General features: G+C 53.9%; 1 protein-coding gene across 6 annotated transcripts in view; it reads left to right on the top strand.

Moving 5' to 3' along the window:
- PREX1 (phosphatidylinositol-3,4,5-trisphosphate dependent Rac exchange factor 1) overlaps window positions 1–12,102 on the top strand; it is a 204,313-nt gene that overhangs the window by 160,648 nt on the left and 31,563 nt on the right. For all 6 annotated transcript variants that reach the window (XM_012467409.3, XM_064382496.1, XM_064382495.1 and 3 more), the window contains 4 exons: window positions 2,357–2,429; window positions 7,195–7,337; window positions 9,171–9,263; window positions 10,217–10,365. In XM_012467409.3, coding sequence (XP_012322832.3) covers window positions 2,357–2,429; window positions 7,195–7,337; window positions 9,171–9,263; window positions 10,217–10,365 — 458 coding nt within the window. The remainder of the gene's footprint in view (window positions 1–2,356; window positions 2,430–7,194; window positions 7,338–9,170; window positions 9,264–10,216; window positions 10,366–12,102) is intronic.

Raw genomic sequence — 12,102 nt, 5'->3', positions numbered from 1 at the left:
GGCCTTCCTGTGTCCCTTGTGACCTGAGAGTCCCTGCTGGCCTAGCTATAGGAGCTCTAGGACCCTGTGAGGAAGCTGGGACTGTGAGCCTCAGAAGGCCACGTGGCTCCAGCTGCCTGTGGGCCCCCATCTGCAGAGCTGGGCCTGCCGCCACTGGGCCCTGCTGGCCTCCCCTGCCGGCCCCTCGCAGCTGGGGGGAGGCTGCTCTGGATATGGCCTCTCATAGCCGCCTCCCCTGGCAGGATTCCAAGCCCACAGGCCCTCCAGCCACTAGCCTGGGGTCCCGTGGGAGAAATGTGTCTTTATGGAGTCAGCCAGGGCAGGCAGTGCGATGAAACGATGAAACGCCGAGGCCAGAGACTGTGCCCTGGACCTTCCCCCGGGCTGAGTCCTGCTGCCTTTGAATAGCAGCCCTGTCTCCTCTGATTGGAAAATCCTCTCCATTGGGAGGGGACAGGCGGGGCCTCTCAGGACTCCTCATTCTGGGAGGCGTTTGAGTGAGAGGAGGTGGTGCCTGTAGCTGTCTCTTTGGAGTTCAAGCTCATTGACCTGGGTGCGAGCTCCTTCATGACCTGGCCCCTGCTGGCCACTCCTTTATCCAGTCGGCAGACAGCTATTGAGCTCGGACTCTAGGTCAGCCCCCTTCCCAGCATTTAGGATTGAGCAGGACACAGCAGCTCCGGCTCCTGGCTCCCACGGCCTCACTCAGCTTGTCTCCTCCATGGGCCAACCGCGCTGCCTCCTGGTTCCTGTGTGCTCCAAGCTTCTACCCATCTCCAGACCTTTGCCCCTGCTGTTTCCTCTGCTTGACAGCCCCTCCCACTTGCATATGCACGTGCACGAGCACACACATGGTCGCACACTCGGCCTGCATCTATTGAGATTATTTGGGTTGCAAGCTACAGAAAACAGCCCCTGGCTAATTGAAGGGGGAATGAAAAAGATGACCCGTCGAAGGGAGGTGGGGCACTCACAAAGCCAGGGAGGGCCTAGGAGGCCTTAGAAAGAACTGGCACCAGGAAACACTGAGAGGCTGGCACGAGGGGGTTCTGTCCCGCACACCACTGCTGGGCACAGTCAGCACTCCCGTTCCCTGTCCTTGGGGGTCCTCCACTCATGTGTCATGTTCCTGGGGCAGGGAGCATCCCGTTGGCCTCAACCTGACCTAAGAGGGCAGCAAACCTTGACTGACTGCCCCACCACGATGACGTGCCACCTGGGAGAGTGGGTCCCAAAGGCCAGACCTCCAGGGCCTAGCACACAGGCCATGCCTGTTCATTCTTCATGTTTCGGGTTGGATGTCACTTCTCTGGGGAAGCCCTGAGATGAACCAGGTCCCTTTGGTTCAAATTGTATCAGTTTGGAATATTTCCAGTGCCAGAATAAGAAACCTAACTGAACAGTGGCTTAGACAGATGCCACGTATCAAGAAGCATGGGGCGAAGTGGTCCCAGGGCTGGTGTGTGGACTCAGGAGCAGACACAAGAACCTTCCATCCTTCACGCTGCCAGCCTGAGCACCTCAGTGGTGTCAGCTATCTGCTTATCAGGGACTCCCTGCAACCCCCAGCATTACTGCCTCACATGACTTTATCCCAGGCAGGTGGTGGTGGTGCTGCTTTTCCCTCTTATTGAGGGGGAAGGTGTTTTTCAGAAGCCCCTGGTAGGCTTCCCCAGATGTCTTACTAACTGGTGCTTGGTCAGTTAGCAATTGAACTTGATTTCTAGTATTAGAGACAATTATGGAGGCTGAGCCAAATCAGGGTTTGTGTTTCTGTGGCATGAGAGAAGTCCAGAGGTGGGTGGTTCGGAGCTGCCAGAGTGGTCTCTTAATGCCTTTGGGGACCACACCGTCTGTGTCCTTCTGTTCTGCCTGCCTTAGTGTGTTTCCAGCATCTAGGGCACCTTGTTGTCTAAAGTGACTGCAAGAGTTCCAGCCATCACAACTTTGTTCCAGGCAGGAGGAAGACAAAGGGCCAGGGGCTTTTGCCAGTGTCCCACCAGTGATTTCTGCTTGTCGCTTATTGGCCACCTGTAGCTGCAAGGGAGGCTGGAGATGGACGAGGGCTTCTTGACTAGGGAGGAATGGGAGAGGGGTGTTGCTAGGTAACCAGCATTGTCCGCCACTTAAAATCTCCGTTTTTTCTTTGTGGCATTGATCACAGTACAGTAAAATAGTCTTGTTTGAAGTTTATAAATAATAATCACAAACCTGTTTTGGGGTTACCACAGTAAATGAACAGACAACGTCTGGCCCTCGTGGAGCCTACCTTCTCAGGTGGTTGTGGGCTTCTCGCTGGCCACATCACCTCTCGGATGCTGCCGCCTGACACCCTCCCCTGCTTATTCCATTCCAGGGAGACTGCCAGACTCGGGAGGAGGCAGTGGCGCTCGGCGTGGGTCTCTGTAACAACGGCTTCATGCACCACGGTAACCGCCCCACCTGCAGCCCCGCCCCCGGGGCCTTGCTCCATGGAGCTCATGTTTGGGGGAGTGTGGGAGGACTGAAGCCAGGTCTGTGGCTGTGTAGACCCCTGGGGTTTGGGGTGGCCACGAATCTCACCTCCTTTCCCTTCTTGTTCTGTACCGATGGAGACATCGTTTCTGGTGTCCACTGGGGACCAACATGGCTGGCAGGACATGGGCTAGATTTGAAGTCCAATCCATGGGTTTCCACGGGGCCAGATGAGGCAGGCCTGGCCAGAAGGCCTTGGTGGGGAGGGAGGAGCTGTGCCCTGTGGGGCAGTGGGCAGATGGGTTGTGAATGTGAGAGGCAGGAAGCCCTTCCTGGAATGTCTGCCTCTTTTCCTGGCCTCCTCCCTCAGATCAGTGCCTTTTCTTTCCACTGGGAGAGGTAGGTATTCACTTTAGACTTTAAAGCAGTCACTTTAGACTACAAGGTGCCCTCGAGGCTGGAAACACACAAAGGGGGGTGGGTTCTGAGATGTTCTCGAGGCAAGAAGGTGGCAAGAAGGAGAACCAATTGGCTCCATGGACACCAGTTTAAATTACAACCTAAGTTAGTGTTCTGTGTGCCTGGGCTCTTTCTAGACATTTCCCACATATTTATTAGTTTAATACTCACAGCCGCCCTTTGATGTGGGTATTAACACAAGCTGAGGTAGTTAAGAAACTTACTCAACATTACATGGCAAGTAGAAGCCGAGATTAGAACCAGGCCATCTGGAGCTGGGATTAGAACCCAGGCCATCTGGAGCTGGGATTAGAACCCAGGTCGTCTGGCTTTACAGGCTACACACTCTACTACTTTGCTATGTGACTTGAGGACCCTAGGGGAGCCCTGAGTTCTCCTATCCTTTCTTAACTCCTGCCAAGGTGCCATTTCCCTGTTTCCAGAACATTCCTCAAGGCCTTTGCACATGCAGTTTCCCTTGCCAGGGTGCGCTGCCTGCCTCATCCCTGCACATGACTCAGCGTTTTTGCTCAGTCTACCCCTCCCCAGGGAGGGCCTCCCCAGAGCCCCAGCTAAAATAGCTCTGCCCCATCTTCAGTCTGCTCCTAGCGTGGATTCTCTTGTTTTTAAAGGGACTGTTCTCTCCGTATTAGGCGGATCCCACCCCTCCTTTCTCTCTGTTCATTCTGACATCACATGTGGTGTGTTTGGTGTTCCAGGCACCGTGCTAGGCTCTGGGAGCAGAGTGACAACCAGGACATGTATTCCCATGTATGTTGTGTGTGTGTGTGTGCGTGTACTTGTATGTGTGTGCCTGTGTGTGCATGTGGTGTGTGCAGAGGAAAGGAACAGGGATGCCAGCGAGGAGGTGATCATGGTAGTCCAGAGGAAGGAAGATGTGGCTGGAATCTGGTGGTGGTTGCAGAGGGGTGAGAAGTGGTCAGATTCAGAAAACCCTGAGCCATAGGAAGGCCTTTTGGCCGTTTCTCCTTTCTGGTGTTGGCTTTTTCTGTTCTCACTTGGAGATCTGCAAACTTTCTCTGTAAAGGACCAGAGAGTGAGTATTTCAGGCTTTGAGGGCCACATAGTCTCTGTCACAACTGCTTAACTCTAACTCTACCTTTGTAGCACGAAAGCAGCTCCAGACGGTATGTAAACAAATAGGTGTGGCTGTGTGCCAATAAAACTTTATTTAGAAAAAGCAGCTGGTGGGCTGTAGTTTTTTTTGTTTTTGAGAGGAAATCTTGTTCTTGTCACAAAGGCTGGAGTGCAGTGGTGCGATCTTGGCTCACTGCAACCTCCACCTCCCAGGTTCAAGGTATTCCCCTGCCTCAGTTTCCCAAGTAACTGGGATCATAGGGGTGCACCACTATGCTTGACTGGCCATAGTTTTTTGAGCCCTGGTCTGCCTGCTGGATTTGCTGTTCCCTTGGCAGATTGAGCCACGTGCTGGAGAGCTGAGAGGCCTTTGGGTCTATCCCCTGCCTTGTGGCCAGCAGGTCCCCAACTCAGCTGAATCTCAATAGGCCCATGTGCCTCTATGGGTCTCAGTTTCCCCAGTTTTCCATTGGAGGCCTTGCTATCTCCTCGTCTGCCCTCAGCATGCCCAACGTTTTGTGGGAATAGGACTCACTCTTCAGCTTCTGGTTTCCCCAGCTGAGGTGGGCAGGTCAGGGCCAGCGTGGGCGGCCGAGGGCATTTTCACCCATCCACTTCATTTCACCAAAGTCCTTCATTCCCAGAAGCTGCTCTGTTCCCTTTGGGGCCCTCTGACAACCCGAGCCTCCCGCCAGTCAGCTGGGCACAACCTCTCATTTGTGGGTGAGGGTAATTAGGGGTCCTCCCCAGCTGCTATTCCGGGAAGGCTGCTGGCTGTGGACTTTCCGCTGGGCGGTGACTCCCAGGCAATCCTGACGTCCTCAGGGCCTCTCAGGGAGAGAGATTGCAGGGCGTGACCCTGCTCCTCTGTTCCCTGCCACAAACTCAAAAATAGGCTAAAATAGGAAAGGGCCAATTCCAGGGTTGTGACTGCAGCAAAATACAGGGTGGGGTGTGCAGGATGGGCCACAGGGAGGGGCCTCTGTGGCACCTTTCGAGGCATCTCCAACTGGGGCTGAACTGAGCCCACAGATCCTAGAGTATTTCCACCTGAGGACTGGCCTGGGGTCTGGCCTCTTGCTTTAGGCACATTTGGGGAAACTGAGGCTTGTCATTGAATCCCCACAGCCACCCCAGCACATTGGTCCTGTTATTATTCTTGTAGACAAGGAAACTGAGGTTCGGAGAGGCTAAAGGGCATGAAGACAGGAATGGGCTGAGCAGGGCTTTGAACCCAGATCTGAGAGTATAGTATCCTATAAAGCCGGACCAGCAGCCGGGAAAGGTATTGAGGTCGGTAGCTCACTCAGCTGAGCTCATGGACCTGAGGGATTCCACGCCGTTTTCCACAAATGTTTGGCCAATATGCCACATTGCAATTCTTCCTCCCACTCCTGGACTTTTCTAACTTAATGTTTATAGTGGCATGGAAGCCAGCAGCCCCCTGGGGCCTGGCTCCCCCGGCTCTGGTGAAAGTGGCAATTTGTGTGTCTGTTTTCTCCAAAAAGGTAACAGGGGTGGCCTGAGAAACGGGTTTGCAAACAGGTAGAGCTCCCGGTGAAATGTCCTGGAAAACTGAGGAGAAAGAAAGAAATGGCCCCGGCTGCTTTCCACTGAGTCACCAAATCCAGAAAAAGCCTCTGTCTTCAGGGATAAGGGCGAGGTCTCATGGCTGAGGCAGCTGGTTTCCCTTGTTTCAGGCACCCACTGGCCTCCGACAGCTGCCATTACCTCCCCAAGCCTTGATTGCCCCCTTTGTGCACTGTTTACACTCAGCCCTGCCTCATCTACCAGGCCTGGCTGGGCAGTGTGGGGAGAGGAAGAGGAGGAGGAGAGGAAGGAGCCACGATGAGGGTCCTTCTGCTGCCTGCTGGTTCTGTGACCTAGGGCTCTGAGTCTTAGTCTCCCCGTCTGTGAAAGGGACACAGCAGTTCCTTCCTTGTCCCAGGAGTGGATGAACTTAGCATGCCTCCCAGTGTGCCTGGCACTGGGAGGTACCTAGTTAAGTTGTGAATTACAGGGATCAGATCACCAATTGGTTGTTATTGGTTATTTTTATTCATTTCCCTAGCTTGTCCTAGAAAGGGGTCAGTATATTTTTATGTAAAGGGCCACTTAGTAACAATTTAGGCTTTGTGGGCCATGTAGCTTATGTCACAGTATTCAGCTTTGTCCTTGTGGCTCAAAAGAAGCCATGGATAGTATAAATACAAATATAAATACAAATGGCTGTAGCTGTGTGCCAATAAAACTTTATTCATAAGAACAGGTAGTGGAGCAGATTTGGCCTGTGGGGACTGAGTTTGCCAACTTTTGGTCTAAAGTGTCTCAGCATCATTTCTTTCTGATTACTAAAGAGGTTTCAACACCTTTTCACAAATTGCTGCTCATTTGAGTTTGCTTATGTTAATTGACTGTTTGTATCCTTTCCCCATTTATCTGTGAGTTTCTCAGCTTTTTCTGGTTGATTTGTTAGAGGGTTTTTTATATTCTAGATATTTATTCCTCTTGGTTTTAGACACTATAGTTATCTTCACATCTGCTGTCTACCTCTGGAGTTGTTATTGAATGCAAGTCCTTAATTTTAGTCTAGTACAAGAGGGTCTTATACACAGACTCCTTTTCTACTCTAGGACAAAGATGTCCTCCTATATTTAGTTTTGTTAGCTTTAGTTTTACTGTTCATATGTAGGTCTTTTAGTCCATTAGGAGTTTATTGTTGTATATGGTGTGAGGTAGGGATTCAATTTCCCCCGCCCCACCAGCAAGTCAGTTTTCCATGCACTATCTATAGAATACTCTGTGATCGTGTATCATCATAATAGACTAAGTTCCCACAAACAGTCCTCTTATGTGATTTCTGTTCCCTTCCACTGGTTATTGATCTGTTTCTGCTGCAGTTCCACACTGTGTTTTTTACTATGGTTTTGTAATATATTAATAATATCTTTCTATAGCAGGTGAGGCTAATTCTGACTTTTTAAGAGAAGTCAGAAAGCCAGATCTCTTTGTGAAATATCCTAATATATTAGTGTTGGCATATAATTCCATTTTAATAGAATAGTGTTTGCCAAATCAAGCGTGTCTGCGGCCTAGTTCCAGCCTGTGCCTGCCAGTTGGCAAACATGGCTAAAACTTTCCCATGTGAATCTGACCTCTGAGTGCATGTCTGTGGATTTGCAGTGCTGGAGAAGAGTGAGTTCAGGGATGAGTCCCAGTACTTCCGCTTCCACGCCGATGAGGAGATGGAGGGGACCAGCAGCAAGAACAAACAACTTCGCAATGACTTCAAGCTGGTGGAGAACATTCTGGCCAAGCGCCTGCTGGTAGGAGCACAGCTGAGTTGCTGCCCCTTCCTTTCCAGAGCCCCCTGCAGGCCTGGGAGCTGGACGACCTTCCAGCTATGGCCAGAGAAGGGGGCTCATCTTGGAGTACCAGAATATAGGGGATTCTAGGTGGTTGGGGCAACTCTGTCAAGAGGCTAGGCTGCATCACTGGCCAAGACTACCCTCCTAACAAAAGAGATTGGGCTTGCAGACCTCCCTTCCTGTCCCCTTGCTTCTCCTGTCCCCTCCCAGTACATTGTATAGAGAGGTTGGCCTCCTGAAGTGACTCATCCCGCATACCCCATAGCAGCCCCCATCTTAACGCGTGGCCCGCGGCAGGCAGTCAAGACAGAGGCTCAGGGAGGTTATTTCTCTGGCCACTGCCAGGGTTGGAGCTGAAGCCTGACTCATATGAAGATGGCTCCATTAACTTTTCTCCCATAGTACTGTGGGGACTACTGTTCCCTCTGATTTCATTCCTCTCACTGTAAAGTCCTCCAGTGCTCCCTGTCACACTTAGGATAAAATTCAAACTCTCACTATGGCCTGCAAGACTCTTCCTGCCTCTCCAGCTTCATCTCCTATGTTCTCTTCCTCATTCCACCCAGCCACCCTGCTCTCATCTCTTTCCCTTCCCCTTCCCTTCCCCTTCCCTTCCCCTTCGCTTTCTCTTCCCTTCTCTTCTCTCTCCCTTCCCCCCTTCTCCCTCTCTTCTCCTTTCTCCCTCCTCTCTTCTCCCCTCCCCTCCCCTCCTTCCCTCCCCTCTCCTCCCCTCCTTCCCTCCCCTCCCCTCCTTCCCTCCCCTCCCCTCCACTCCTTCCCTCCCTCCCTCCCTCCCTCCCCTGTTTTCTCTCTTTTTGGCAGGGTCTCACTTGCCCAGGCTAGAGCTCAGTGGTACGATCATGGCTCTCTGCTGCCTCAACCTCCCTGGGCTCAAGTGATTCTCCCACGTTAGCCTCCCCAGTAGCTGGGACCACAGGCATGTGCCACCACACCTGGTTAATTTTTGTATTTTTTATATAGACAGAGTTTTGCTATGTTGCCCAGGCTGGTCTTGAACTCCTGGGGTCAAACGATCCTCCCACCCCGGGAGGAAACATGAACTCCCAAAGTTCTGGGATTACAACCGTGAGCCATTGCACCTGACCTCTGATCTCTTTTCTTACCCTCCAGTGCCTTGGGGCCTCCCTCAGGACCTTTGCATGTTCTTCCACGCTTTATGAAGTTTTGTTTTTCCCTTTACTCAGGTCTCAGCTCTCTCTGATAGCACCTCCTCTGACCCCTTGCCATGCCCTATCCCCTTAAGTGCTTTAATTCCAACTAGGTACACTCCCTGCATCACATCCTACATTTCTTTATTTGTTTCTAGTCTGCCTCCCCAACTAAGCAGGGCTGGGCCAGTCTGTCTTGTTCAAGATGGTGTCTCCGGCACCCATGAGAACTGCCTGGCTGTGTGTGATGGGCAGCATCTCTGTCAATGTCTGTTGACTGAATGAGTGCCTTTCCTTATATCCCCACCACTGCCGAACCTCCAGCCCTGTTACCAGCGTCCTGCCGTCCCACCCTGGTGCAGGACTGCTCCTCCCTAAACTCCCCGACTCCATGTTCTTGGTGGCTGGACACCTTTGGATCCGTGGGATTCATTCAGCCAGTGGCAGGCAGGCACAGATTGAGCACCGGCTCTGGGCCAGGCGCTGTTTGTATTTTGCTGTGCCTCGCCAGCCTGGATCTGGCCGCCTCCCTGCTAGACCTGGGACAAGGTCATGGTCCTGTGGGGGCCGCGGTGGACCCTCCTTGCTCCCTGACTGGGTTCCTTCTGCCCTGGGCCCTCAGATCCTGCCCCAGGAGGAGGACTATGGCTTCGACATTGAGGAGAAGAACAAGGCCGTGGTGGTGAAGTCTGTCCAGAGGGGCTCCCTGGCCGAGGTGAGGCCCTCAGGGGAGTTGGCAGGGGCCGTGAGCAGGTGGCAGAGTGGGGCATCTCTCTTCACGCTCCTTGAGGCAGCCAAGCCCGGGAGATTCTGGAATGACCACTGGCTCCTCTTCTCTCGTGGCCCACGTGGAGAAACTGAGTCCAGGACCCACTGTCCGCAGTGGCTGGGGGTGCTGGGAGTAAGCGCAGAGGCCCAGGGCTGTGTTCCTGGTATGTTCCACTGCTGCCCTCTGCTGGACGCTGTGGGGAGGTACAGAAAAAAGTAGGTTTCTCAGTTTTCTGCACCAAGTCACAGTGGCTTGAATAAGATAAGCTCATTGCCCGTCAACCCAAAGCCTAGAGGGGGATAGGTTAGGAGAGTGAGGGCGTGGCTGGCCGAGGATTCAGCTCCAGGCCTTCCAGCTTCTCCTGGGGCTTGTAGAGGTGGATGGGGGAGATGCACCTGCTGTGCTGGCCAAGTTGGCTTGCCCCTGTGGGAATTAGGAATGCTTTGGGCTACAAGGAGCCGCATGCCCGTGCCCAGAGCAGCTGGGCTGACCTTGCCAGGGATGTGAGCGGTTGCAAGGAGATCGTTGTCAGTCTTGGTTCAGGTCAGCGTTTCTTTGTCTTTCTTGGCCAGGCCCTCACAGACACAAGATGGCTGCCCCAGTGAGACCCTCGTGTTCCCACACAACAGGGTCAGGCCCCAGCAGAGTTTCTCCCAGGAGGAACATGTTTCCCAGCTGCCTTCCTATGGGCTTCCCTTTGTGGCTCCTAAGGCAGAACCAGGTCCCTGTGCCCCTTAACTGCTTACCACAGACAGAACACAGTCACCCTGGCGGGCTCACTGAGGCCTGCCGGATGCCTTGGGCGAGCACCTTCTGCCGAACACATTTGAGGTTCCTTGGTGAGGAGGGAAGGAGCTTGGTAACTGGTGTGCGTGTCTGTCCCCTCTCGCCCCACCCAGATGGCCGGCCTGCAGGTTGGGAGGAAGATCTACTCCATCAATGAGGACCTGGTGTTCCTGCGTCCCTTTTCGGAGGTGGAGTCCATCCTCAACCAGTCCTTCTGCTCCCGCCGCCCTCTGCGCCTCCTGGTAGCCACCAAGGCCAAAGAGTGAGTGTCCCCGGAGCAGGGTATCCAGCAGCCCTGCCTCTCAGGCTGAGTGGTGGCCCAGGGCTGAGGCGGGATGAACTGTCCTGGTCCCCCGTGGCTGCGACCCATTGCTGGAGGCACACAACAGAAGCCGGACCTTCATTCATTCGGTGGATGTTTATGGAGTGCCATTCTGTGCCGGGTGGCAGTTGGGGCCCCAGGGGTCCAGCCATGTGGGGACACATGTGGTTCCTGCCATTCATAGATCTCAGATCTAGTTAGGGGAGGGAGCAGGAGACAGACGATACGCAGATAGAGAAGTAAGGCACACGCTGAGCCCGTGCTAGCGAGCTTGCCTCAGGTAAGTTTCTGTAAACCCGAGAAAGGAGCTGGAGTGTGCAGAGGGATGGCCACCAGGGAGGCAGCACTGCAAGTGGTGGTGAAGACCTGAAGCAGATGAGGGGGGAGTCGAGGGGATTTCTGGAAGAAGAGGGCTCCAGGCAGGGGAAACAGCCAGGGCAGAGGCCCTGAGGTGGACCTTGTCTGGTGCTTTGGAGGAGCAGAAGGAAGCTGTTGGGACTGGAGCAGTTAGTGAGAGGGAGGGGTGGGGGGTGAGAGAGGGAGGGGTGGGGGGTGAGTGAGAGGGAGGGGTGGGGGGTGAGAGAGGGAGGGGCAGGGGGTGAGGGAGGGGCAGGGGGTGAGAGAGGGAGGGCTGGAGCAGTGAGTGAGAGGGAGGGGTGGGGGGTGAGTGAGAGGAAGGGGTGGGGGGTGAGTGAGAGGGAGGGCTCATCCGTGAGTGAGAGTGCAATCTAGACAGTGAGGTCTGTGGGGCAACGGGGTCCAGGGCCTGGAGGCCCCTGGTAAGGACCCATGGAGAGCCACTGGAAGCTACAGTTGGAGCTCTGGTTGTCAGAGGCAGAGGTGGCACTGTGGGGAGCTGAAGAGGCGGTGGCTCAGCAGAGTGCGGCAGCAGGCGGGAGAGGCAGACCCTGCTAGGTGTGGGTACCAGGAAGCAAAGTATTTTCTCTTTGAAAAATTATGCTTCTGGCTTTTCCCTTCTCCCTTAGACAGATCTTCTCTTGACAGGCGGGATGGCAAGTTTTAAACGTGATCATTTCAGGAAAAAGGCGTGCTGATTTAGGGAAAATGTGGTTGATAGATTGGTTGGCATGTGAAAGTGGCAGAGAGCGCTGAGGTGGAATGTGTCTGCTTAAAGCTGTGGAGACATCTGGGTTTGAGAGCAGGCACCCAGCACAGCTTTGTCTGCAGGGGGAATGGGAGGGATGATTGGACGTGCCCTAGATGGGGATGTGGGCAGGGCACCGACACTGCAGGAGCAGGGACACCCAATTCCCTCCCTGGCAGGTGCTGCCTCTCTGCTTTGGGGATCGTCCCACAGAATGGCCCAGACCTGCCTTCCAAGGGGACTAGTGTGAGTCTTTTTCTAGGGTCAGCACCGAGATGTGCCGGGTCACTTGTCACCCTCCCACCTGCGATTGTTCAACTATTGACTGGCTGGAGTGCTGGTCTGACCTCCAAGGGCCTTAGGCTAGGAGAATGATGGAGAAGTTGTGGGAGGGTGGTCTGGAATTTCCCTGGAGGATAGAAGCTCTAAGGGCAGGCCAGCGGGTGGTGCTTAATCCAGGATCCTGGTGGTGTGGGATCTGCCTGATTGACGGTTCTCTCTGTATTTCGGAGCTGGAAAGCCTGGTGTCGCTGCTACTATTTTGGGCTGGATTTTCCCAGTGTTTCCGAGGC

Source organism: Aotus nancymaae, unplaced genomic scaffold, assembly GCF_030222135.1.
Source record: "Aotus nancymaae isolate 86718 unplaced genomic scaffold, 86718_ANA_hifiasm-v0.15.2.pri h1tg000029l, whole genome shotgun sequence".
Classification (NCBI taxonomy): domain Eukaryota; kingdom Metazoa; phylum Chordata; class Mammalia; order Primates; family Aotidae; genus Aotus; species Aotus nancymaae.
Note: the sequence above shows the minus strand (reverse complement) of the source record. Positions and strands in the feature narration are given on the sequence as shown.